Source organism: Nomascus leucogenys, chromosome 19 (assembly GCF_006542625.1).
Source record: "Nomascus leucogenys isolate Asia chromosome 19, Asia_NLE_v1, whole genome shotgun sequence".
Lineage (NCBI taxonomy): Eukaryota > Metazoa > Chordata > Mammalia > Primates > Hylobatidae > Nomascus > Nomascus leucogenys.
This window is the reverse complement of record NC_044399.1, coordinates 59,562,117-59,589,560: the sequence shown is the minus strand read 5'-3', so window position 1 is coordinate 59,589,560 and position 27,444 is coordinate 59,562,117. Positions and strand designations below refer to the sequence as shown.

The following is a 27,444-nucleotide window of genomic DNA, read 5'->3' as shown; positions in this document are numbered from 1 at the left end:
GTGTGTGGTGGTGCACACCTGTAGTCCCAGCTACTTGGGAGGCTGAGGTGGGAGGATTGCTTGAGCCCAGGAGTTTGAGGCTGCTATGAGCCATGATTGTGCCACTGCACTCCAGCCTAGGAGACAGAGTGAGACCCTGTCTCAAAAAAAAAAAAAAAAAAAAAAAAGATTTTGGCTGGGTGCGGTGGTTCATGTCTGTAATCTCAGCACTTTGGGAAGTTGAGGTGGGCAGATTGCTTACGGTCAGGAGTTTGAGACCAGCCTGGCCAACATGGTGACACCCCGTCTCTACTAAAAATACAAAAATTATCTGGGCATGGTGGTGCACACCTGTGACCCCAGCTACTCGGGAGGCTGAGGCAGGAGAGTTGCTTGAACCCAGGAGGCAGAGTTTGCAGCAAGCCGAGATTGTGGCACTGCACTCCAGCCTGGGCCATAGAGCAAGACCCTGTCTCAAAAAAAAAAAAAAGATGCTAACTGATACATAGACGACAAATAAGCATGTGAAAACATGCTCGATAGTGTTAGTCAATAAGAAAATGCATATTGAGCCGGGCGCGGTGGCTCACGCTTGTAATCCCAGCACTTTGGGAGGCCGAGGCAGGTGGATCATGAGGTCAGGAGATCGAGACCACGGTGAAACCCTGTCTCTACTAAAAATACAAAAAAAATCAGCCGGGCGTGGTGGCAGGCGCCTGTAGTCCCAGCTACTTGGGAGGCTGAGGCAGGAGAATGGCGTGAACCCGGGAGGCGAAGCTTGCAGTGAGCCGAGATCGCGCCACTGCACTCCAGCCTGGGTGAGAGAGCGAGACTCCGTCTCAAAAAAAAAAAAAAAAAAAAAAAAAAAAAAAAAAAAAGAAAATGCATATTGAAACCATAATAAGATATTACTACACCTCCCACTAGAATGGCTAAAATTAAAGGCCTGCCAAGTGTTGGTGAGGGTGTGGAGCAACTGGGACTCACACAGTGCTGATGGGAATGCAAAATGGCATAACCAGTTGGGAAAACAGTTTCTTAAAATATTAAACATACATACACCTATCGTATAATCCAGCTGCTTCATTCCTAGGTATTTACCAAAGAGAAATAAAAATATATGTCCATACAAAGGTTTGTTCATAGCAGCTTTATCTGCAACAGTGCAAGATTGGAAACAGCCTAAATGTCCATCAGTAGATGAATGGAGAGGCGAGGTGCAGTAGCGCATGCCTGTAATCCCAGGGTTTGGGGAAGCTCAGGCAGGAGGATGGCTTGAGGCCAGGAGGTCAAGACCAGCTTGGGTAACAAGAAAAAACTTGTCTCTAAAAAAAAAAAAGAAAGAAAGAAAAAATAATAGGTGAATAAATAAACTGTGGTGTATTCATACAGTGGACTGCTACTCAGCAGTAAAAAGGAATGAAATATTGATAGACCCACCAACATGACAACATGGAGGAATCTCAAAATAATTACACTGATCAAAAGAAGATAGACCAGGCTGGCCGCAGTGGCTCACGCCTGTAATCCCAGCACTTTGGGAGGCTGAGGCAGATGGATCACGAGGTCAGGAGTTCAAGACCAGCCGGGCCAAGATGATGAAACCCCATCTCTACTAAAAATACAAAAATTAGTCGGGCGTGGTGGCAGGTACCTGTAATCCCAGCTACTCCGGAGGCTGAGGCAGAGAATTGCTTGAACCTGGGAGGTGGAGGTTGCAGTGAGCCGAGATTGTGCCACTGTGCTCCAGCCTGGGCGACAGAGAGAGACTCCATCTCAAAAAAAGAAAAAGAAAAAGAAAAAAGACACACCAAAGATAATGATAATAATAATAAAAGGTACATACTGTATGAATCTTTACAAAGTTCCAGAACAAGCAAACTAATCAGAAAGCAGATCAATCCTCGCAGTGGGGAGGGTGCAGAGGGCAAGGGAGACAAAAGGCACAGGAACCTTTTGGGGGTGGTGGATGTGTCTACTTCCTTGATTGTAGAGGTTGTTTCATCGGTATACACATGTCAACACTTTTCTAAGTGTATACTTTAAACATTTGCAGCTTATTGTATGTCAATTATATAATACTTCATAAAGCTGAACAGAAATTCAATTTCTTAATTAAAATTTTAAAGGTAATACTGCTGGGCATGGTGGCTTCCGCCTGTAATCCCAGCAGTTTGGGAGACCAAGGTGGGTGGATTGCCTGAGGTCAGGAGTTCAAGACCAGTCTGGCCAACATGGTGAAACCCCATCTCTACTAAAAATACGAAAATTAGCTGGACATGATGGCACATGCCTGTAGTCCCAGCTACTTGGGAGGCTGAGGCATGAGAACCACTTGAACCCTGGAGGTGGAGGTTGCAGTGAGCTGAGATCGTGCCACTGCACAAAAGCCTGGGCAACAGCGCAAGACTCCATCTCAAAAAAAAAAAAAAAAAAAAAGTGAAGGGTAATACAGTCACATGATTTAAAAAACAAAAGTACAGAAAGCTTTACAAAGAAAAGTCTCCAACTGCTCAGTTTCTGCCACCCACCCCTCTGTCACAGATAGTAAGAATCCTTTGCATCCTTACTGACTTTCTACAAGTTAATGTTTACCCTCCCCTACTGATTGTAAAGTATCCTAGTCTACTGTAAATAGCAAGTCAAATAAACATTAATAACCTTAGAGAGTCAGGTAAACCCTGGACAGGCATGCAGTAATCATTTTTGCCTATTTCCAATTTCAGATACCTTTTCTTACATTATGGAAACTATCTGTTCATATTCTTTGCCCATTTTTCTATTGGATTGTTGGTCTTTTCTTTTTCTTCTTCTATTTTATTTTCTTTCTTTTAATCAGGCAGCCTCCCAAGCCAGGGTAGCTTAGACAGACTCCCGATCTTTTTCTTCTTAATTTATGAGTGTTCTTCACATACTAGGGAGGTTAGCTCTTTGTCCATGATGTGAGTTGCAAACATTTTTTCCAGTTAGTAGTTTTTCTCTTGACTAATTTTTTTTTTGGCAAAGCAGAACTTTTTTTTTTTCATAAAGTACAATTTATTAATCAATTTTATGGCTTCTGGATTTTAAGTTTTAGTTAAACCAGCCTCTGCCATTTAAGGTTGTAAGGACTTCTTTTCTTCCTTTGTGTTTTCTTCTAGAACTTTTTTTTTTTTTTTTTTTGAGACAGAGTCTCACTCTGTCGCCCAGGCTGGATGCAGTGGCGCTATCTTGGCTCACTGCAAGCTCCGCCTCCCGGGTTCACGCCATTCTCCTGCCTCAGCCTCCAGAGTAGCTGGGACTACAGGTGCCCACCACCGCGCCCAGCTAAGTTTTTTTTTTTGTATTTTTAGTAGAGACGGTGTTTCACTATGTTAGCCAGGATGGTCTCGATCTCCTGACCTCGTGATCCACCCGCCTCGGCCTCCCAAAGTGCTGGGATTACAGGCGTGAGCCATCACGCCCGTCCTTTTTTTTTGCGAGACAGAGTCTTGCTCTGTTGCCCAGGCTGAAGTGCAGTGGCACAATCTTGGCTCATTGCAACCTCTGCCTCCCAGGTTCAAGTGATTCTCCTGCCTCAGCTTCCCAAGTAGCTGGGACTACAGGCATGTGCCACTACGCCTAGCTAATTTTTGTATTTTTTAGTAGAGACGGGGTTTCACTATATGTGGGCCAGGCTGGCCTTGAACTCCTGACCTCAGGTGATCTGCCTACCTCGGCCTCCCAAAGGGCTGGGATTACAAGCACCAGCCACTGTGCCTGGCCTCTTCTAGAACTTTTATGGGTTTATTTGTACATTCATATCATTGGTCCATTTGGAATGTATTCCGGTACATAGTGTGAATTATGGGATACAATTTTTCAATTTTCTAAAAAAAAAAAAAATTTATTTTTGAAATAAAGCTTTATTTTATCATGGTATCCTGAAAATATTAGAATCATTTATGAAGCAATTGCCACATTTTAGAAATTTACTTTGGAACTTGGAGGCGTGGGGTCTGGGGTCTTTGCATTTATCACTATCATTTGAATGTCGCTCTGCAAAAGGTGCTTACTTTGCAATATTGAAAAGTTACCATTGAAGCCAAAATTTATTTTATTAATCATGGTGTTGGCGGGGCGCAGTGGCTCACGCCTGTAATCCCAGCACTTTGGGAGGCCAAGGCGGGCGGATCACGAGGTCAGGAGATCAAGACCATCCTGGCTAACATGGTGAAACACCGTCTCTACTAAAAATACAAAAATTAGCCGGGCATGGTGGCAGGCGCCTGTAGTCCCAGCTACTTGGGAGGCTGAGACAGGAGAATGGCGTGAACCCGGGAGGCGGAGCTCGCAGTGAGCCGAGATCGTGCCACTGCACTCTAGCTTGGGTGACAGAGTGAGACTCCGTCTCAAAAAAAAAAAAAAAAAAACCATGGTGTTTCCATGTTTGTTCCAACATCAAAATTTGGTAGATGGGTGAGGGTAATTTCCAGTAGATTGCCAAAGAAGATAGCTTATAGTGGGGAATGGGGAGCACAGAACAGCAAATAACACAATGGAAAACGTTTCTTTAGAAATAAATGGGTAAAGTGTGTATTGCTGTTCAAGGCTCTTATCAAAACTTCCACTGAACCGCAGGTCAGAGAGGAACTGTTTTCTAGCTGGAAGCCATTACTTCTTGGTTCTTGCCCTGAGGTAAAGGAATCTGGTTTCGATTGTGGCCAGTTTGTATCTGTCTTAGCTTTACCATGGGGAAGTCCTAGAGGGTGGCATTTCAGAAACAACATGGCACCCTCAAGGCAGTGATCATCTGATTCAGACAATACAGTAGCTTGTCTTCATCCATATAGACAACCATCCATTGCACTAATGCTTTTTCATCATCTACTAGGTTCCAGGCACTGCCCCTGTCATCAAGGAGATTGCAGTCCATTTGGGGGAGGACAAGCCATTATGACACATCATATAATAAAAGTGTCCAGCTGGGCGCAATGGCTCATGCCTGTAATCCCAGCACTTTGGGAGGCCGAGGCGGGTGGATAACGAGGTCAGGAGATGGAGACCATCCTGGCTAACACAGTGAAACCCCGTCTCTACTAAAAACACAAAAAATTAGCCAGGCGTGGTGGGGGCGCCTGTAGTCCCAGCTACTTGGGAGGCTGAGGCAGGAGAATGGTGTGAACCCTGGAGGCAGAGCTTGCAGTGAGCCAAGATTGCGCCCCTGCACTCCAGCCTGGGCAGCAGAGCGAGACTCCATCTCAAAAAAAAAAAAAAGGGTCCGACATCTGGGCCTGGTGGCTCACACCTGTAATCCCAGCACTTTGGGAGGCCAAGATGGGCAATCTCCTGAGGTCAGGAGTTCAAGACCAGCCTGGCTAACATGGTGAAACCCCGTCTCTACTAAAAATACAAAAATTATCCGGGCATGGTGGCACATGCCTGTAATTCTAGTTACTCGGGAGGCTGAGGTAGGAGAATCGCCTGAACCTGTGAGGTGGAGGTTGTGGTGAGCCAAGATCACGCCACTGCACTCCAGCCTGGGCGACAGAGCAAGACTCTGTCTCAAAAAAAAAAAAAAAAAGAGTGTCTGACAGAAGGAAAACCAGGGAGGTGAGGGGGTTGCAGAGGAAGGGCAGCTCAGTCTGGGGAAGACAAGGAAAAATTCTGGAGAAATGGATTCCTGAACTGAGTTAGGAAGGATGGGTAGGAATTTGCTTGGAAAGAAGTCGGGAGGGCATTCCAAGTAGGGAAGCAGCCCGGACAAAGGCACAGACAGATGAAGAGTGCTGGGAACTAGAAATTCTAGCAGCCACAATATAGGTGCGAGGAAGGAAGTGGTGAGAGACGAGGCTTGAAAGGTAAGCAAAGGCTGTATATGGCAGGCTGTAAATTGACTTTTTCCGGTCTCAAACAGAGGAGTGAAAGGAAATGATGTATATCTTCTTTTTTTTTTTTTTTTTGAGACAGTGTTTCGCTCTTGTTGCCCAGGTTGGAGTAAAATGGCGTGATCTTGGCTCACCGCAACCTCCACCTCCCAGGTTCAAGCGATTCTCCTGCCTCAGCCTACAGAGTAGCTGGGATTACAGGCATGCGCCACCACACCCGATTAATTTTTGTATTTTTAGTAAGGACGGGTTTCTCCATGTTGGTCAGGCTGGTCTCGAACTTCTGACCTCAGGTGATCCACCTGCCTTGGCCTCCCAAAGTGCTGGGATTACAGGCATGAGCCACATGCCCAGCCAAAAAGATGTATATCTTAGAAAGCTCCCGCATAGTGGCCTAGTAGAGTACACATTTGTTTAGGGGTGCAGGCTGGAGAGGGGCCTTTCACAGGGCTGCGTACGTCATCCACACCAAAGGCCGGGGAGAGCTTCCTAGTTCTGTTACCAGATGGTGCCATGCAGCTCCAGGCCGTTGGTGCCATGAACAAAGAACTGGACATGACACATGTACAAATAGCAAAGCAGCAAATGATTTATTAAGCACAGCGACACTCTCAGAGAGGGGTGAGTGGGCTGACCTGTGAGTGGTTATCAGCGCCGGTTTGTTACATTTCATGGCCTTTTACATGTTTTTCCTCACTTGCTTAACATCACTTGCCTTTCTCTCATCGTGCCTTAACCCTACTTTATTTCTTGTAAGCTAGTTGTTCAACCTTGTTTACCCCCACTTTACCTCTTCTGACCAAATTGCCCATCTTTACTTTTATTTTTTGTGACCGAATAGCTACTGGAAGTCCTTCCAACTTACTTCTCTTACCTTCTATTTCCCAACTTACTGCTTACTCCCTTATCTATTATATTACTTTCTGTGGCAATATTTGATTGATGTTTTAAATTACAGACTATAGGCCGGGCACAGTGGCTCACGCCTGTAATCCCAGCACTTTGGGAGGCCGAGGCGGGCGGATCACGAGGTCAGGAGATCGAGGAGATTGAGACCATCCTGGCTAACATGGTGAAACCTCATCTCTACTAAAAATACAAAAAAAATTAGCTGGGTGTGGTGGCGGGCACCTGTAGTCCCAGCTACTCGGGAGGCTGAGGTAGGAGAATGGCATGAACCCGGGAGGCAGAGCTTGCAGTGAGCCAAGATGGCGCCACTGCACTCCAGCCTGGGCGACAGAGTGAGACTCTGTCTCAAAAAAAAATAAATAAATAAAATAAATAAATTACAGACTATAAAGAAACACCATAAAATATTAAGACAGTCTGAGAGATTTTGATGTCTTATTAATATCCACGTGGTTTGCTTCTTTTCCAAAGCATCTCATAACTTTTGACTCTAACAAGTCAGATTTTTAGAAACTGATGCAAAGGTCAGATTCTAGTAGTTTCTTTTCTTTACTTTTTTTTTTGAGGTGCAGTTTCACTTCTGTCGCCTAGGCTGGAGTGTAGCGGTGCAATCTCGGCTCACTGCAACCTCCGCCTTCTGAGTTCTCCTGCCTCAGCCTCCTGAGTAGCTGGGATTACAGGTGCACGCCTTCATGCCCGGCTAAGGCTAATTTTTGTATTTTTAGTAGAGACGGGTTTCTCCCTGTTGGCCAGGTTGGTCTTGAACTCCTGACCTCAAGTCATCCGCCTGCCTTGGCCTCCCAAAGTGCTGGGATTACAGGCATGAGCCACCGTGCTCAGCCACATTCTAGTATTTTCTACCATCAAAATATCTATTACCCAATGAAAAGTCCAAAGGCCAATCTTTTCTTTTTTTTTTTTTGAGACAAAGTCTTGCTCTGTCACCCCAGGCTGGAGTGCAGTGGTTTGATCTCGGCTCACTGCAACCTCCACCTCCCAGGTTCAAGCGATTCTCCTGCCTCAGCCTCTCGGGTAGCTGGGATTATAGGCGTGTGCCACTGCGCCTGGCTAATTTTTGTATTTTTATTGGAGACAGGGTTTCACCATGTTGGCCAGGCTGGTCTGAAACTCCTGACCTCAGGCAATCCTCCCGCCTTGGCCTCTCAAAGTGCTGGGATTACAGGCATGAGCCATGACTTCTGGCCCCAAAGGTCAATCTTAAAGCTACAAGGTATCTTTTAAAAGGAGTAGGAATAATGTATTTTGAGGCTTGAAGGAGTAGGAATAGTGTATTTTTAGGCTTGAAGCCATCTTCTAAAGGGTACGATATTGGGTTAACATGTCACTCCTTATTGGCATGGAAGAAGTTAATTCTATTCTTTTTTTTTTTTTTTTTTTTGAGATGGAGTCTCACTCTGTTGCCCAGGCTGGAGTACAATGGTGCAATCTCAGCTCACTGCTCTGCCTCCCGGGTTCAAGCGATTCTTCTGCCTCAGCCTCCTGAGTAGCTGGGATTACAGGCGCACGCCACCACGCCTGGCTAATTTTTGTATTTTTTTTTTTTTTTTAGTAGAGGTGGAGTTTCACCATGTTGGTCAGGCTGGTCTCAAATCCCTAACCTCATGATCCGCCTGCCTTGGCCTCCCAAAATGCTGGGATTACAGGCATGAGCCACTGCGTCCAGCCATTAATTCTATTCTTACTGCTTACTCCCTTATTTTGTATGTTCTTCTACTATCTTACATCTTTTGCTTTTGCTATTGCTTAAGCTAGCCTATGCCCAAGGGTCCTCTTTGCCCCCTTCTTCCTCTGCTGTTCTCCTGCCTCAGTTCCACTGCGTTCCAAGCTCACCCTGCCCCAGCAGCAGGTCTCTTTGACAAATCTGCAATTTTGGGGAAAAGTCAGCCCAAGAAAGGCAGGGGGCCCAGACTTATGCTGTGTGGGAAAAGCCCTCTTTGATGGGGGAAGGGGAGGACCGGAAAAGCAGAGAGATCTTTCTGGATGTCCTGGGAGAGCAGCCCTTTGGGTGGAGGCTGGAGGCAGGGAGGAATCGCCTCACTGTGCCGTGAGAAGGGCCCCCAAACTCAGGCGAGACAGAGGGAGGGTCAAGAACGCCGAGGCAAATGTCACTTGTGCCTTGTTTTTTCCCTAAAGAAACTAAACAAAGAGGCTGCGTTCGGTGGCCCCTCAGGAAGGCCGGTCATTTCCTGAGGAGATATCAGGCCAGCCCAGGCCCCATTGTTCCCGGTTTCCAGCCATGGCTGCCATTACCTGACCAGCGCCACAGCTGGTCTCTCTGCAGGCGCCGGGAGAAGTGACCAGAGGGGTTTCTGCTTTTCACAGGGCGGGTTTCTCAACGGTGACTTGTGGGCAGTGCCTTCTGCTGAGCGAGTCATGGCCCGAAGGCAGAACTAACTGTGTGTGCAGTCTTCACTCTCAGGATGCAGCCGAGGTGGGCCCAAGGGGCCACGATGTGGCTTGGAGTCCTGCTGACCCTTCTGCTCTGTGAGTGTTTACTCTGTTTCCACATCGCTTTAACTCCATGAGCATCGAAGCTTCTGGAATCAACATGTTTCTTCTGTTTCTTGCAGGTTCAAGCCTTGAGGGTCAAGAAAACTGTAAGTCTGATGTTTCCACTGTAACAGATGTTTCTACCTGGCTTCCTCCTTTCTCTTCTGTGATGCCTAAAACGCATGTCAAATTGCTGGGGTTTGATACTTCTAACAATTAAGGAAAAGATTCCAATTGAGAACTAAAGTTTATCCCATGTGGACATTTTTAGAAAGGCTTAGATCTAAGCCAAGTTCTGGTCAGTGTGTTTTAGAAGTAGCATATGTTTCCTTGGCTGGTCTGAAGGTAGTGGGTTATCTTGATGAATTGTTTAGTCAGTTACAGATCAAACTCCATGTTCTCTTCTCTGTTCTCACTACTACTCTTGACTAGTCTAAAAATATATTAGGTTGTTGCAAAGTAATTGTGGTTTTTGCCATTACTTTTTTAAAAAATGGCAAAAAACACAATTATAAGTAGCACACATTTTCCTTTTTTTCTTTTTTTTTTTTTGAGACAGAGTCTCTGTTACCCAGGCTGGAGTGCAGTGGTGCAATCCCAGCTCTCTGCAACCTCCGCCTCCTGGGTTCAAGGATTCTCCTATCTCAGCCTCCTAAGTAGCTGGAATTAGAGGCACGTGCCACCAGGCCCGGCTAATTTTTGTATTTTTAGTAGAGACAGGGTTTCACCATGTTGGCCAGGCTGGTCTCAAACTCCTGACCTGAGGTGATCCGCCGGCCTCCACCTCCCAAAGTGCTGGGATTACAGGTGTGAGCCACCGCGCCCGGCCTCACATTTTCTAGATTCCAGTGCATTGCTGTTTTTTGGGATGGGGAGGTGATTTTTTTTTTTTTTTAATGAACAATTCCATAATTAGTTTTTTGTTGTTTTACCATAATGGCTTATTTGAATATTGTAACCTATCCCCAACTGTTTTTATTTGCAAATGAGATATAATTGATTTGTTAGACATATGAAGACAGATCCTAGTTTAAATTGTTGCTACTTTTTTTACTCCTAAATGATAAAAATCACACACTGGAGCTCATTTTCCATTCACCTGTGAGGCTACAAGTATATCTGTAATATTTTGTGCTTGCACAAAGGGAAGGGGGGTGCTGCCTATCTTTGAAGCCTGGTTTATCTTCCACTTTATAGCTAATTTTGAACCTTTGTCTTGAGATGAGAGGGTTTTGTTCTGCTTCTTCTGGGACCACATGAATGAGGGGGCTCAGTAGTGTCCCAGGGCTGTGAATAGAGGGAGAGCCCACAGAACGCTATTTCCTTGTCAGAAGTCACTGCAATAAGCAAAGAATGGAGGTGACTGGGTTGCAGGCAAATTGCACAGCTCTTTGGAGGTGAAGTCCATGGGCAAGGCTAGCTGGTGAGTCAAGCCTCGGAGCAGTGGCCCCAGGCTGGGGAGGGCTGGTTGGCCACTGGCAAAGCCACTCTGCCAGGCTTCTCTGCTCAACTATACGGTGCTTCCTTGGGCATTTGATCCCCATGGCAACCCACGGAGGCAGGATATCCATAATCTTCATAATTATCCTGCTGGACTGATGGTGTCACCGAGCCTCAGAAATAACCGATTTTACCAGCCATGTTGGCTCACACCTGTAATCCCAGCACTTTGGGAGGCCAAGGGGGTCGAATCACTTGAAGCCAGGAGTTCAAAACCAGCCTGGCCAAAATAGTGAAACCCCATCTCTACTAAAAATACAAAAAATTAGCTGGACATGGTGGCACATGCCTGTAATCCCAGCTACTCGGGAGGCAGGGGCATGAGAATTGCTTGAACCCAGGAGGCAGAGGTTCGGTGAGCCAGGATTGCGCCACTGCACTCCAGCCTGGGCAACAGAGCAGGACTTTGTCTCAGAAAAAAAAAGAAAGAAAGAAATAACTGATTTGTCCGTGAGACAGGCAGTTGGGCGGGCACTGGGACTGGAACTTCCACTCTCTGAAGCCGCACCATTTGTCTGGAGCCATAGGCCTGGCTCAAGTCTTTTAGACCAGTTTTACTTAAGCTCTTTGAGCTATTTTCCCAATCTAACGTGGGGATGATAAGAGAACTTCGTGGGCATGAAGTGGGTATAAGGTTGAGACTGCATAAAAGGAGGTGATTTATTGGCCCCCGCCTCGCGGTGATTGATAAATGACAATGGTGTTTACTACACGGTCCTGGCCCACCTTTACAACTGTGGCTCCTGCCCCACCCACTCTCCCTTTGTCCACTCCAGCCCTGGTACCCTCCCAGACTACACCCTTTGGGCCAGACCCTACCCTGCAGACAATCACGCTTTGGGGTCCCTCTTTTTCTTACCCGCAACATCCTGTTTCCCAAAACTGTGGTGCTCTCCCCTCTCCCCCTCCACCCCACATGTAAGTCAATTGCTTCCTCCTTTGGGTTCCTAGAGAATGAATGTTCTTTGTACCTTCAGGGAAGACATTGGAACTGCAGAACGTGGCACAGGGAGCGACTCTCCCACTGCCTCCTCAGGCCTCTGCCTTGTTTTACACTCAAGGAAACAGACCCGGAGGCCACAAGGCACTGAGCGAGCAGGGTCAACACTGGGGGTGGGCAGGGCGGCAGCTGGAACCAGGTCTCCATTCCTTAGGCCCCCCAAGGCCAGCATATGCAGTGCGTGGCCTGCAGGCTTGCTCTGCATCTCCCGCTCTGCGGCTACCGTCCTGGGACAGCCTCAGCTCTTTCCCTTCCTTCCATCTCAGGCCTCTTTGTTCCCCTCCAGCCTGCACATCACTGCAGCTGTCTGGCCTCAGGAGGTGACCGCTTCTCCATCTTCACCTAGTAAACAGTCATCTGGAGGGAACTCCCTCAACTTCCCTCCTGGGCCTGGCTGCGGGCTTATCAGCCTCCCCACCCATCCTCTCCGCTTCCCTCCCAGCCTCGGAGGACACATGCACCCTACTTCTCGGCTGATGGGGGCCAGCCAGGCACCTAGGCTGAGACCCTCCCTTACTCCCAGGACCCCACGCCTAGGTGCATTCATGTCCCTCTCCCCTACCACCACTTCTAGAATCTCTATTTCTGCTTCTGGCTCTGTTCTCTCAGTGAATGGGAACTCTTTTTTTAGGAAAAAGAAAAATCACACGCAGACACCCACCCCCACCGTTTATCTTGTGCCCCCCTCATCTGGCCTTTCTAGTTTCCTTTCTCAATTGAACCTCTCTGAAAGTTAGTTTATAATCTGTCCCTACCCCCCTCACCTCTCAGACACGCCTCACCTCCCAGCAGCCTGGCCGCAGGCCCCACTTCTCCGGCTGTTGGGTCTCCTCTTGCTGAGGGGTCACCAAGGACCACCTGATGCCAAATGCAACGGACACTTCCAGCCCTCGGCTCCCTGTACCCCTCTCCTGCCTTTGACTTTTGATCGTGCCCCAAAGCCTCCCTCCTTGACCTTCTCCATCCTCTACCCTGCTTTGTCTCCTCCCTCTCTAACAAACCCTCCTCCTTCTCCCCCAGGGCTGCCTTTGGACTTACTTTGTCTTTTCCTGGAGTCTGAACCCCATCCTGGTCTCTGCAGGCTCCTGGTCTTATCCTCCCTAGAGACCAGCTCCCCTTTTAACACCTCCACATTCCCCCCTCCCCTAAATCCACACTCCTCCCACCTTCACAGTCCAGCCCTGGCCTCTGCCCTGAGCCTCCAGTTAACACAGGCAAACCTTTGATGTCTCCTCCCGGTCCTCCTACTGGCCCCTTGCATGCAGCTGCACCACCATCACTTTGTCTTCCTTCCTTATCTTTTTCTGTTTTTGTTTGTTTGTTTGTTTGTTTATTTGTTTTTGTAGAGACTGGGGTCTCATTCTGTTGCCCAGGCTGGTCTCGAACTCCTGGACTTAAGCAATCCTTCTGCCTTGGCCTCCCAAAGCACTGGGATAACAGACATGAGCCACCACACCCAGCTGCGTGTGGCATTTTCTATTTTAGTTTGGTGGCACACACATCCGCCTGGGAATCTAATCCAGGAAGTTTATCTTCCATTCTTTCAACCCCATATCCAATCAAACAAAATCTTTTTTTAAATTGTGGTAAAATACAAATAATATAACATTTATTATTAATGACATTTAGTACATTCATAGTGTTGTGCAAACATCACCATTGTCTAGTTCTAGAACATTTTCTTTCTTTTTCTTTTCTTTTCTTTTTTTTTTTTTTTGAGACAGAGTCTCACTCTTGTTGCCCAGGCTGGAGTGCAGTGGTTGGATCTCAGGTCACTGCAACTTTCACCTCCCAGATTCAAGCAATTCTCCTGCCTCTCCTGAGTAGCTGCAATTACAGGCATACACCACCATGCCCAGCTAATTTTTGTATTTTCAGTAGAGACGAGGTTTTGCCATGTTGGCCAGGCTGTTCTCAAACTCCTGACCTTAAGTGAACCACCTGTCTTGGCCTCCCGAAGTGCTGGGATTCATTCTAGAACATTTTCAACACCCCAGAAACAAGTCCTGTTGAGTCCACTCAAGAGATCCCCAGCCTATCCTTCCCTCATCCCCACTGCACCTGCCTAGCTCAGGCCTCATCAGCTTTCACCTGAACCACTTCCAGGCTGTTTACTGGCCTCGGGTGCTGTCACATCCCTCCTGACACCCTCAGGACAGGGCCCAGCTTGTCAGCACAGCAGGCCGGCCCTCCATTCTGGCACCACAGACCCAGCCACCTGGCCTCTCTAGCTCCACACTCTGGTTTCTGTAATGGGCCATGCCCAGAATGCACTGATTTCTCACACCCCTGTGTCCTGGTACACGCTGTTCTCCTACCTGGAGCACCACACTGCCTGTCCTTGGCCTGGCAGGCTCAGTTCAGTGGTCACTTCTTTCAGACTCCTTGACGTCTCCTGGGCAGCCCTTCCTCTTGGTGCTTACTGGTATCACTGGAGTCCAGCTATGTGGCCCCACCAACCTTTGCTGTTTGGGACAGCAAGGATGATTTCTTATTTACTCTGTCAGCCCAGCACCTGGCCCAGGTGCTTGACACATGTCTCATGGATGGGAACTTGAACTGAACTTGGAGATGCTTGAGATTCGGGTAGGAAGATGGCTCAGTGTGCTCTCTGATGAGCACAGAAGTTCATCAGGGACTCTGTGCTTCGTGGCTTCCAGTAATTTTCCTGACGAGGGCAGCCCCTCCTTCTCCTGCACCCTCCACTTTCTCTCTGAGTCATTTCCAGGTTGAGGGCCAGGTGGCTGGCTGACTTATGGTGCCGCATGTTTCCAGGGAGCACCACCATCCACTGATGAGTGGCTTTGAGGTCAAGGTCCCACTGTTTTTAGCATGTTGGGGTTTGGCACTGTGGTCACTGGCTGTTCCGTGGTGACTTTCCAACTTTGGATCCTTCTCCGTCAACCTTCATCTCCCCAGGTTGAAAAGATCTGACCTCTTTAGGCCGTCCCACAGCCCCACCCTTCATCACAGTAATCCTGAACCTTTTTGGGTTCAGTAAGGAAATCTGTGGGCTCTCTCTCCAGAAAAAGCATACATTTGCACACAATTGGACGTAGTTGATGAGCCTCCTAACACCCACCCATGCACCTCCCAGGGGCGGTGTCCCCCAGGTTGTGAACAGTCACTCTGTGTAAATAGTGAGACCTACAGGCAGTAATTCAGTTTGGCTGTGCTTGGCTGGTTTATTTAGAAAGAAGATAATGTTTTCCATATTATCAAAACAAGAATCAGGTAGAGACTTTTGAAGTTTGGTTGCGTGGTATATTTGTTACCTATTGCTCCTTAACAATTTACTTAAAACTTACTGGCTTAAGGTAACACAGATTTATCATCCTGAAGTTTCTGAGGGTCAGGAATGCAGCAGTGGCTGAGTTGGGTGGTGCTGGCACCGGGTCTCATTAGATTGCAGATAAATTGTTGGTCAGGTTTGCGGTTATCTGAAGGGCTTGACTGAGTCTGGGGAATCTGCTTCCAAGCTCACTCCTGTGGCTATGGGCTGGAGGCCTTAGTTCCTCATCCTGGGGACCTTCCACAGGGCTGCTCATGCCATGACTGCTGGCTTTCCCCAGAATGAGGGATCCCAGACAGGAGAGAGAGTGACCAGGATAAAAGCTGCATTGTCTTTTATTACCTGATGGAGTATTTTGTTGGTTGATGTTAACGTGGGAGGCGACCACGTGTAAGTGTGATGAGCAGAGGGCAAGGATCATTGGGGGGGCATCTTCAAGGACGGCTACAGCAAGGGAGGTGGTGGTTGTGGCGGTAAAAACTAGGCCACTGTTCTTGTTGTTTTGTCAATGATATTTGTGTTAAGATGAAGAGCTGAGACTCATATCCTGATAGATTTTATAAAATGCTTTTCCTTTTTCCATCCTGCTCTCTCTTCTCCCTTGTCTGTTCGAGCTAGCCATGGGAATGTGGTGTTCCTGCCAGTGCATCCATTGAGTTCATTTATTGTTAATTTATTTATTTTCTGAGATGGAGTTCTTGCTCTATTGCCCAGGCTGGAGTGCAATGACGCGATCTTGGCTCACTGCAACCTCTACCTCCTGGGTTCAAGTGATTCTCCTGCCTCAGCCTCCTGAGTAGCTGGGATGACAGGTGCCTGCTACCATGCCCCGCTAATTTTTGTATTTTTAGTAGAGGCAAGGTTTCACCATGTTGGCCAGTGGGTCTCAAACTCTTGACCTCAGGTGATCCACCGACCTAGGCCTCCCAAAGAGCTGGGATTACAGCTGTGAGCCACTGCGCCTGGCCTCTTTTCTTTTTTTTTGAGACAGGATCTCACTCTGTCACCTAGGCTGGAGTGTACTGGCATGATCATGGCTCACTTCAGCCTCTACCTCCCAGGCTCAGGTGATCCTCCCACCTCAGCCTCCTGAGTAGCTGGGACTACAGACACATGCCACCATGCCCGGCTGATTTTTTTGTATTTTTGTAGAGTCATGGTTTTGCCATGTTGCCCAAGCTGGTCTCAAACTTCTGGGCTCAAGCGATCCTCCTGCCTTGGCCTCCCAAAATTCTGGGATTACAGGTGTGAGCCACTGCACCTAGCTTCATCCATATTTTTTAAGCCATGTATAGAACATGAGATGTTTGAAGTTGTTTTCTGACAGGAATTTGGAGAGTGAATATTTTGTGGTGCTGATTAAACCCAGATTCATGTGCTTGGAAAAGAGAACCACAGGGAAGGTAGTGAGTGCTTTGAGATATGTCAAGGGGTATAGCTAGGACCACAGGTGGGCTGCAGAAGCACCTACAGGCATTGCCAAGATGATCTCCAAAAAGCAGGCCACCCTGGTCTGCTCTGAAGTTTGGACACAAGTCCTGACCCATGGGCATGGTTCAGGATCTTCTAGCCTGGAAAATTTTCAGGGCAGTGGCCCACAACCAACCAAGTGACAAAAACATGGCAATAGCTAGAAAGCACCCAGTTTTAAGCAATCCACCCTTCCATCAGCCTGCTGCTGTGAATGAGCCTCAATATGTGATCTGTAGTTAGCTGAATTCTATTGACAGCCTATGGTTACTGGATATAAGCCAATTCTGTTCTGCGGACTTCAGCCAGAAATGACACAATTGGCCAGTTGACCCAGAGCCTAGTTCCTAGCAGAGATTGGATAGCTGGTTGAGCACTGTGGCTGTTTTGGGTCTTGACTGGAGATTCCTGTCGTTGGCAGGGGGGAATCTGTAGTCTTTGCTTCTTGGTAGCAGGTGAGGCTGAAAATGCAAGTAGCAGGCTAAAAACTGGTTTCAAGTCCTCATCATCTGGTGAAACCTCAGAGCCCATCGGATAGAAAATGCCAGCTGGGACTGTGCTAATTCGGTAAGGCCTGGGTGGAGAAGGAGGGCCTGGGCACGACCATCTGGTTTCGGAATGGAGGTAGCGGTCATTTATTAAGCACTTAATGTATATCGGGCACTGTACAGGAGACGTTCTGGCTGTTCTCCTGTACATTTCCTGCAAAGACCTAATGAGATATGATTACCCCATCCTACACGTAAGGACACTGAGCTCAGAGAGGTTAGCTGCCCAGGTTCACACAGTAAATGATGAGCCAGGACTTGAACACTTGATTGCTTGAATCCTATACTCCCTCCAGGGGCCAAGATGTGGCAGCTTACAGGATGCCTACATCTTTTTTTTTCTTTCTTTCTTTTGAGACAGAGTCTCACTCTGTCGCCCAGGCTGGAGTGCAGTGGTGTGATCTCACCTCACTGCAACCCCCGCCTCCTAGGTTCAAGTGATTCTCGTGCCTCAGCCTCTCAAGTAGCTGGGATTACAGGCCTGCACCACCACACCTGGCTAATTTTTGTATTTTTAGTAGAGAGGGGGTTTCACCATGTTGGCCAGGCTGGTCTCTAACTGCTGACCTCAGGTGATCCACCCACCTTGGTCTCCCAAAGTGCTGGGATTATAGGCGTGAGCCACCATGCCTAGCTCTACATCTTTGTCATACTCTGTTCCGTTGCCTTGGTGGGAAAAGTTGCAGCTTAGTACCAACTGCCTCCTGCTTGAGCCACTATGCACAGTTACTATCAGCCTGGCCCTGTAGGCATATAGGACCCCTGGACTCAATACTGCATAAGATGGGATAAGACCACATCTGATGTGGTGAAGGTCACCGGGATGATGTTGTTTCTGAGATAACAGGTATGTCTGCCTTCCGTCCCTTTGCATTTAGCTTTCACAATCAACAGTGTCGACATGAAGAGCCTGCCGGACTGGACGGTGCAAAATGGGAAGAACCTGACCCTGCAGTGCTTCGCGGATGTCAGCACCACCTCTCACGTCAAGCCTCAGCACCAGATGCTGTTCTATAAGGATGACGTGCTGTTTTACAACATCTCCTCCATGAAGAGCACAGAGAGTTATTTTATTCCTGAGGTCCGGATCTATGACTCAGGGACATACAAATGTACTGTGATTGTGAACAACAAAGAGAAAACCACATCAGAGTACCAGCTGTTGGTGGAAGGTGAGTCCTTGGAACTGAGCACAGGCAAGCAGATGGAGCATAACTCACAGTGGCGTGAATAACAGCTGTGAATGAATAGTGACACTGGACTTAACTCTCCACCCATCACCCTCTCATTCATCTGCCTGGCATTTTCCTTACCTGAAAACGTAAGCACTAGACATATTCCCAATAGGCCGGGCCCTCCCTCCCTCCCTCCCTTCCTTCTTTCCTTCCTTCTTCCTTCCTTCCTTCCGTCCTTCCTTTCTCTGATGGAGTCTCACTCTGTCACCCAGTCTGGAGTGCAGTGGTGTGATCTTGGCTCACTGCAACCTCTGCCTCCCAGGTTCAAGTGATTCTTCTGCCTCAGCCTCCCAAGTAGTTGGAATTACATGTGTGTGCCACCACGCCTGGCTAATTTTGTATTTTTAGTAGAGATGGGGTTTCACTGTGTTGGTCAGGCTGGTCTCAAACTCCTGACCTCAAGTGATCCACCTGCCTTGGCCTCCCAAAATGCTTCTTCATCTCATCTCATAAATTAAAATTTCTTCTTCAAGACTCAACTCAATGATGTCTTCTCTTTCCAGAACAAAATTGATCTACCCCAGGGTGCCATTCAGTACAGCTCTGATGCTCTCTCTACATTCAGTGGTATTTGTGTGTATAAAGGCCACAGCAGTGTGTTAAGACACTGTGTTCTGCAGTCACTCTGCCTGGGTTTCAATCTGGGCAAGTCCCTTAACAGCTCTAAACTTCAAAATCCTCACCAGTAAGAGGAAGATAACAATGATACCCAGTTCAGGCAATTATTGAGAGGGTTAAAAGGTGTCATGTGGGGAGAGTGCTTAGCAAAATTTCCAGCACCTAGTGAGTTCCTAATAAATGGAAATTTATTTATTTATTTTGAGACAGAGTCTTCCTCTGTCGCCCAGGCTAAAGTGCAACGGCGCCACCTTGGCTCACTGCAACCTCTGTCTCCTGGGTTCAAGCGATTCTCCTGTCTCAGCCTCCCAAGAAACTGGGATTACAGGCACGCGCCACTGTGCCTGGCTGATTTCTTGTATTTTTAGTAAAGACGGGGTTTTACCATGTTGGCCAGGCTGGTCTCGAACTCCTAACTTCAAGTGATTTACCCACCTTGGCCTCCCAGAGTGTTGGGATTACAGCTGTGAGCCACCATGCCCGGTCCACAAATATCCTATTTCACTCAGTATTGCCATCCTTTCTTACACATCTATCTGCTCTTCTGGATAGTGAAATTGTAAAGACACAGATGGTGTTTGGTTTATTCTTATATCTTGAACAATGAATCTGGCTCATCGTAGGCATTCAGTCAATGTTCATGGAATAAATTAAAGTCAGTCCTAGCCTGTGGCTGCATTCAATAAAGGGTAACAACAATCACAGTGACACTGACAAATGCTGGCTACCTTTCCCCTCTAAGCATCATCTGTTGGGAATCTGATTGTGTCATCTTCCCAATAGGATTATAAACCATTGAAAACACCAAGTACATCTTGACCATATTTTATTTTTTAAATTTATTTATTTTTTGATTTATTTATTTTATTATTATTTTTTTTGAGACAAGAGTCTCACTCTGTTGCCCAGGCTGGAGTGCAGTGGCGCGATCTCAGCTCACTGCAACCTCTGCCTTCGGAGTTCAAGCAATTCTCCCGCCTCAGCCTCCCAAGTAGCTGGGATTACAGGCACCTGCCACTATGCCCGGCTAATTTTTTGTATTTTTAGTAGAGACGGGGATTTGCCATGTTGGCCAGGCTGGTCTCAAACTCCTGACCTCAGGTGATCCACCTGCCTCAGCCTCCCAAAGTGTTGGGATTACAGGTGTGAGTCACTTCGCATGGCATTAGTGGTGATTTCTGTGCTTTTGGTGCACCCATCACCCGAGCGGTGTACACCGTACCCATTGTGTAGTCTTTTATCCCTCGCCCCCTCCCACTCTTTCCCCTGAGTCCCCAAAGTCCATTGTATCATTCTTATGCCTTTGTTTCCTCATAGCTTAGCTCCCATTGAGCATATTTTATATTTTTTCCTTTCTTTTCTTCTCTTTTTTGAGACAGGGTCTCTGTTGCCCAGGCTGGAGTGCAGTGGTGGGATCACTGCTCACTGCCGCCTCAACCTCCTGGGCTCAAGCGATTCTCCCACCTCAGCCTCCCAAGTAGCTGGGACTACCAGTGTGCACCACTAACTACCCCTGGCTAATTTTTAATTTTTTTTTGTAGAGATAGCATTTCACCGTGTTGCCCAGGCTGGTCTCAAACTCCTGGGCTCAAGGGATCCACCCACCTCGGCCTCCAGATTTTACATTTTTCAAAGTACCTAGTACTGTGCTGGGCACATACCTGTTCAGTTATTACCTGGTAGGTCGCACTGGGTATTCAGAGAACAAAAAAGAGCCCTCTCATGGGTCAACTACAGTCACTTAGTGGAGGGAGGCTTGTGTCTCTCAATCAGTCTGATACTGACAGACTTTCTCTTTCCCCATAGGAGTGCCCAGTCCCAGGGTGACACTGGACAAGAAAGAGGCCATCCAAGGCGGGGTCGTGAGAGTCAACTGTTCTGTCCCAGAGGAAAAGGCCCCAATACACTTCACAATTGAAAAACTTGAACTAAATAAAAAAACGGCCAAGCAAAAAAGAGAGAAGACTTCTCGGGACCAGAATTTTGTGATGCTGGAATTCACCGTTGAGGAACAGGACCACGTTTTATCCTTCCGATGTCAAGCTAGGATCGTTTCTGGGATCCATGTGCAGACCTCAGAATCTACCAAGAGTGAACTGGTCACCGTGACGGGTCAGCGTCCTGCTCCCTTTCTCATCGTTCTTTGTGGTTTCTGGTTTGGTATGGGGAGAAAGGACCCAGAACTGGGAAGGGGCTGCTGTTCTCAGGACTTAAGACCTGTTCTTAATCATTTTAAGCCAGTATTTTCCAAGCTTTTTTGACTGTGATACAGCTAAATTGCATACAATTTTTCAAACAAGAGTTTCACCAACAACACTTTACTCTTTTTTTTTTTTTTTTAACACTTTACTCTTAATATACATGATGCTTTTTGTTTGTTTGGCTTGGTTTTTTGTCTTTTTTTTTTTTTTTTTTGAGACAGAGTCTCGCTCTGTCGCCCAGGCTAGAGTGCAGTGGCGCGATCTCGGCTCAGTGCAGCCTCTGCCTCCTGGGTTCAAGCGATTCTTATGCCTCAGCCACCGGAGTAGCTGGGATTACAGGCGTGCACCACCACACCTGACTAATTTTTGTATTTTTAGTAGAGATGGGGTTTCGCCATGTTGGCCAGGCTGGTCTCAAACTTCTGATGTCAGGCGGTCCACCCGCCTTGGCCTCCCAAACTGCTGGGATTACAGGCGTGAGCCACCACACTCAACCTTGTGTGTGTTTTTGAGACAGGGTCTTGCTCTGTCACCTGAGCTGGAGTGCAGTGGCATGATTTCAGCTCACTGCAACCTCCGCCTCCCAGGTTCAAGCGATTCTCCTGCCTCAGCCTCCTGGGTAGCTGGGATTACAGGGGCATGCCACCGTGCCTGGCTAAATTTGTATTTTTAGTACAGACAGGGTTTTACCATGTTGGCCAGGCTGGTCTCAAACTCCTAACCTCAGATAATCCACCCACCTCGGCCTCCTAAAGTGCTAGGATTACAGGCGTGAGCCACCGTGCCCAGCCTATTTCAGTCTTTAAACACTGGCCATGATGCACTACACTGATGCATTATGTGATCTGTAGTTTGGAAGCCACTGCTTTAAGCCATCAAGGGTCAGACACCAGGAAGTTGGTTTTGGAGGGGATCGGGAGGAAAGAGGGGCCAGGTCCTCAGCCTTGGCCTCCTGTTGTTCAACGTAGATTTGCGTTGGACAAACAGCAAACAAATGAGGTGGCCTGGGAAATGCTCCCAGGAGAGAAGGAGGCAACAGCAGAGGGAAGCTGGGGAGTGTCCAGGACATACAGGGCTCTAGGACAGGTAGTCAGCCACTCCCGGGACCCAGTCTCATTTGCCAAGCCGGGAGAAGTCAGGGGAAGGCACACCCATGTAGATATTTGCAAATATTTCCAAAGTAGGAAACTTAGTTTGTCATAAATGGTCCCCTTCTCTTGGCATCCCACTTTATCCTGCCCATTGTGTGTATGTGTGTCTGTATGTTCTATTATCTGATTATAAAATCATGTGTGCTCTGGGTAGAATTTTCAGACACAAGAGCAGGATATAAAGTATGTATATAAAGTGACAATCATTCATAATGCCTCTACTTAGAGAAAATCATGCAGGATCCTCTAGACTTTTTCTACATATATTTACATATCATACACATACCCAGCCACACACACACACACACACACAGAAAAAACAAAAAACATCTTTTGTTTTTACAAAAGATGGGGACCTATCACACTATTTTACAGCTTTTTAAAAACTAGACAAAATCTTATGGACTTTTGTCCATATGAAGAAATACAGATCTATCTCATTTTAGAACTCAGAACTCGACTGTAGGGATGGGCCATCTCTGCAACCCTCAAATTCCTGGGTTCGAGTGATTTACCTCATCTTCTGTTGATGGATATTTAGGTATTTTTCTCAGTTTTTGCTATTACAACAATCCTGCAGTATAGATATTTGTACTTGTAACTTGTGTACTTTGGCAACTATTTTACTATTATTATTTATGTGGTTAATTCTTAGCAGTCAAATTGTTGAATCAGATGTTTTGTGCATTATCTTTTTTATTTATTTATTTATTTTTTTTGAGACAGAGTTTCACTCTTGTTGCCCAGGCTCGAGTGCAGTGGCGCAATCTCAGCTCACTGCAACCTCCGCCTCCCGGGTTCAAGCAATTGTCCTGCCTCAGCCTCCCAAGTAGCTGGGATTACAGGCATGTGCCACCACTCCCGGCTAATTTTGTATTTTTAGTAGAGATGGGGTTTCTCCATGTTGGTCAGGCTGGTCTTGACTCCCGACCTCAGGTCATCCGCCTGCCTCAGCCTCCCAAAGTGCTGGGATTACAGGCATGAGCCACCACACCCGGCCTGTGCATTTTCAGTTAAAAACTTCAGCATGAGGCTAGGCGTGGTGGCTCACATCTGTAATCCCAGCACTTTGGGAGGCCGAGGCAGACGGATCGCCTGAAGTCAGGAGTTTGAGACCAGCCTGGCCAGCATGGTGAAACCCCATCTCTACTAAAAATACAAAAATTAGCCAAGCGTGGTGGTGGGCACCTGTAGTCCCAGCTACTCTGGAGGCTGAGGCAGGAGGATCACTTGAACCTGGGAGGTGGAGGTTGCAGTGAGCCACCGTGTCACTGTATTCCAGCCTGGGTGACTGAGTGAGACTCCATCTCAAAACAACAATAAAAACTTCAGCATGAAAAACTTATCGTAAGATAAAAAGACAAATGACAAACTGGAGAAAATATTTGCATAGTACTTTTGACAAAGAGCTAATTCCTTTAATTTATAAAAGGTTTGGCTGACTGTGCCTGGCTCGATATTGCCGAAGTGCTAGATATTGCCAAAGTGCTCTTCAAGATGGTTGAACATTTTCATCAGAAGTGATGCTAGTGTTTGTTTTCCCACATCCTTACCAACAGAGTCTTTCTTTCTTTCTTTCTTTTTTAAATAGAGATTAGGGTCTTGCTATATTGACCAGGCTGTTCTCGAACTCCTGGCCTCAAGTGATCCTCCCATCTCGGCCTCCCAAAGTGCTAGGATTGCAGGCGTGAGCCACTGTGCCTGGTCCTAACAGAGTATTTCAATGTTTTATTATTTTTGACAATCTAGTTGAGGTATAGTGATATATATCATTGTTGTGGTGATTTGTATTTCTTTAGTTTTTAGTGAGGTTGAGTTTGTTTATTCATCTATTACATTTTTTTCCCATAAACCGCCTATTCATATACACCTTGTCATTTTTATTGTGAATCACAAAACTCTGGTGCCATAAAGAAACAAGATAGGTAAATTTGACTAAAGTCATTTTTATTGTTCCTGGTTGGATTTGTTCAAGCCCTTTATTTTATTTTTATTTATTTATTTATTTTTGAGATGGAGTCTCACTCTGTCGCCCAGGCTGGAGTGCAGTGGCACCATCTTGGCTCACTGCAACCTCTGCCCTCCAGGTTCAAGTGATTCTCCTGCCTCAGCCTCCCGAGTATCTGGCATTACAGGGGGCTGCCACCTTGCCCAGCTGATTTTTGTGTTTTTAGTAGAGACGGGGTTTCACCATCTTGGCCAGGCTGGTCTTAAACTCCTGACCTCGTGATCCACCCACCTCGGCCTCTCAAAGTGCTGGGATTACAGGTGTGGACCACCGCGCCTGACCCCTTTATTTTAAAAAATATTTTATAATATGTTTTTTGAGATGGAGGGTCTCACCATGTTTCCCAGGCTGGTCTTAAACTCCTTAGCTCAGGCAGTTCTCCTGCCTCAGCCTCCCAAAGTGCTGGAGTTGCAGGCGTGAGCCAATGCCCCCAGCTGAGCCTTTTATAAATTAATTAGCTATTTGTCAGTGATATTATGCAAGTATTTTCTCTAGTTTGTCATTTTTCTTTGAGTTTTATGATAAGTTTTCCATGCTGAAGTTTTTAATCTTCATTTAGTCAAATTTACCTGTTTTGTTTATTTATGGCATCTCAGTGTTGTGATTCATACTTAAAGGTCTTCTGCATGTCAAGATTATTAAAGGAAAAAAACACACCCATGTTTTCTATTCCGGTGCTGTGGTTTCATCTTTTTTTCCCCTGCATTTAAATATCTGGTGCATCTGGAGTTGATTTGGGTGAAAGAAAAACACCCTTCAGCTATTATTAAGGTTCCCCAGAAGACCTAAAATTTGAGAGTCCTAAAGCATGTAAAGGATGCCTTCCCCTTTTTTACTTTTACTTGAAAAGGCAGGCTATTATTTTATGATAACTTCTTATTATGAATTGACTTCATAATGTTAAAAATCACTAATGAATATTAAAGTATTTGATTACTCTAAATTCACTATGAGCATTTTTTAAATATCCCTAATCTATATTTTACACAGTTGGAATCTGTGTATATATTCCAGTTATGCCCTGGGCTTGTTTTTTTGTTGTAAGTGGAAACAAAAGCCTAGGACCTATCCCTACTTCCCTGAAGATCCTATGCCCTGGTTGGTATCTGATCTATACTTGATTAAAACTATTTTTCTTTTTCAATAGAGATAGGGTCTCACTATGTTGCCCAGAGGCTGTTCTAGAACTCCTGGGCTTCTTAAGTGTTAGGATTACAGGTGTAAGGCCCCACTCTCAGGCAAAATTGTTTTTCAAACTGCATGAGTCATGAAATCAGTTTAGTGAGTGATGGCCAGCATTTTAAAAAATGAAATAGAAAAGACTAGAAGCCACCTTTTTGGAGGCATGCGATTATTTAAATATGCATTTCCATGAAGCAGCACGTTTCACAGAGCTGAACTTTTGAAGGCTATAGTATCTTCATGCTGAAATGCCAAGCTTCCATGAAGTGCTGAGAAGAGCCTAGAAAATTCGTAGTGGGCAGGAGGAAGATCATTTCTAAATACTGTGGTTATTTCTGAAGTCATCTGAAGAAGATTCCGCAGGCGAGATCTAGAGAAGGTGTTTGGCCTTTGGGAAGCTTCAGAAACCCAGAGAATTGCAGTGAAGAAGCCTGAAGATGCAAGAGTGAGTGAGAAGGCAGGGAGTATGAAAGCAGCCAAGGCAACAGTTCTAGAGAGGAAAGGTTGAATTTTTAAAGTTAGTTAGGAACAATAGAAGTTTGAAAAGGGGAAGCAGCAAAAAGAGCAGAAGAGGTTCCTCTTGCCCAGGTTTGCACCTGAGTCCAACCGGGTTGTCTTCCTCTCTTGCAGAATCCTTCTCTACACCCAAGTTCCACATCAGCCCCACCGGAATGATCATGGAAGGAGCTCAGCTCCACATTAAGTGCACCATTCAAGTGACTCACCTGGCCCAGGAGTTTCCAGAAATCATAATTCAGAAGGACAAGGCGATTGTGGCCCACAGAAGACACGGCAACGAGGCTGTGTACTCAGTCACGGCCATGGTGGAGCACAATGGCAACTACACGTGCAAAGTGGAGTCCAGCCGCATATCCAAGGTCAGCAGCATCGTCGTCAACATAACAGGTAGGGCTGCTGCTGTGGAAGGGTGCTGGCATATGGCGGGCTCAAGAGGCCACCATGCTGCAATCCAGCATGGCCAAAGAGAGCTGATTTCCTGCCCCTGCTTATCTGAATGAATGTGCTCAGGTGGGGCTTTGGTGCTCATGAGAAGAAGCCACTGCAGAGCGAGTTAACAGTCCACGGTGCTTGTTGAGGGTACAGGCTCCGGCACCAAAACTCTGCTGCTCACTGCTTCTGTGACCTTGGGTGAGTTATTGAACATGCTGCAGCTCTGTGAGATGGCGATAATGACAGCACTCACCTTTTAGGACTACTATAATGATTAATGAGATAACTATACTGTAAGCATGAGCTGAGAGACTTGTACAGACTGACTGTGAACACTGGTTAATGTTTTCATTACTCTGTTATATTTCTCCATCCCCTGTGACAAACACTATGCTAGATCCCAGACATGGGTCCTATGACAGGGCCACAAATGAGAAAGCATTAGTAAACTCAAAAATAATGATAACGTGGCTGGGCATGGTGGCTCACATCTGTAATCCCAGGACTTGGGAGGCCAAGGTGGGCAGATCACTTGAGGCCAGGAGTTCGAGACCAGCCTGGCCAATATGATAAAACCCCATCTCTACTAAAAATACAAAAATTAGCTGGGCATGGCAGCATGCCTGTGATCTCACCTACTTGGGAGGCTGAGGCCCAAGAATCTCTTGAACCCGGGAGGCAGAGGCTGCGGTGAGCTGAGATCACACCACTGAACTCCAGCCTGGGCCACAGAGTGAGACTCTGTCTCAAAAAAAAAAAAAAAAAAAAAAGAAATGACAACAATTACCCTTTGTTGAACATTGTATGATGGGTTTATATACATTTTCTTTTCTTTTTTTTTTTCTTTTTTGAGACAAAGTCTCACTCTGTTGCCCAGGCTGGAGTGCAGTGGCACGATCTTGGCTCACTGCAACCTCTGCCTCCCAGGTTCAAGTAATTCTCCTGCCTCAGCCTCCCGAGTAGCTGGGATTACAGGCGTGCGCCACCATGCCCTGCTAATTTTTTGTATTTTTAGTAGGGATGGGGCTTCACCATGCTGTCCA

At 46.7% G+C, this 27,444-nt stretch overlaps 1 protein-coding gene across 3 annotated transcripts in view; it reads left to right on the top strand.

Moving 5' to 3' along the window:
• PECAM1 (platelet and endothelial cell adhesion molecule 1) overlaps window positions 1-27,444 on the top strand; it is an 86,180-nt gene that overhangs the window by 15,458 nt on the left and 43,278 nt on the right. For 2 of the 3 annotated variants that reach the window (XM_030799867.1, XM_030799865.1), the window contains exons 1-5: window positions 8,685-9,239; window positions 9,326-9,352; window positions 17,934-18,227; window positions 20,715-21,020; window positions 26,081-26,356. In XM_030799867.1, the coding sequence (XP_030655727.1) occupies window positions 9,176-9,239; window positions 9,326-9,352; window positions 17,934-18,227; window positions 20,715-21,020; window positions 26,081-26,356 (967 nt within the window). In that variant the 5' untranslated portion in view covers window positions 8,685-9,175. Of the gene's footprint in view, window positions 1-8,684; window positions 9,240-9,325; window positions 9,353-17,933; window positions 18,228-20,714; window positions 21,021-26,080; window positions 26,357-27,444 lie in introns of those variants that run through there. The other variant, XM_030799866.1, reaches the window with a different exon arrangement.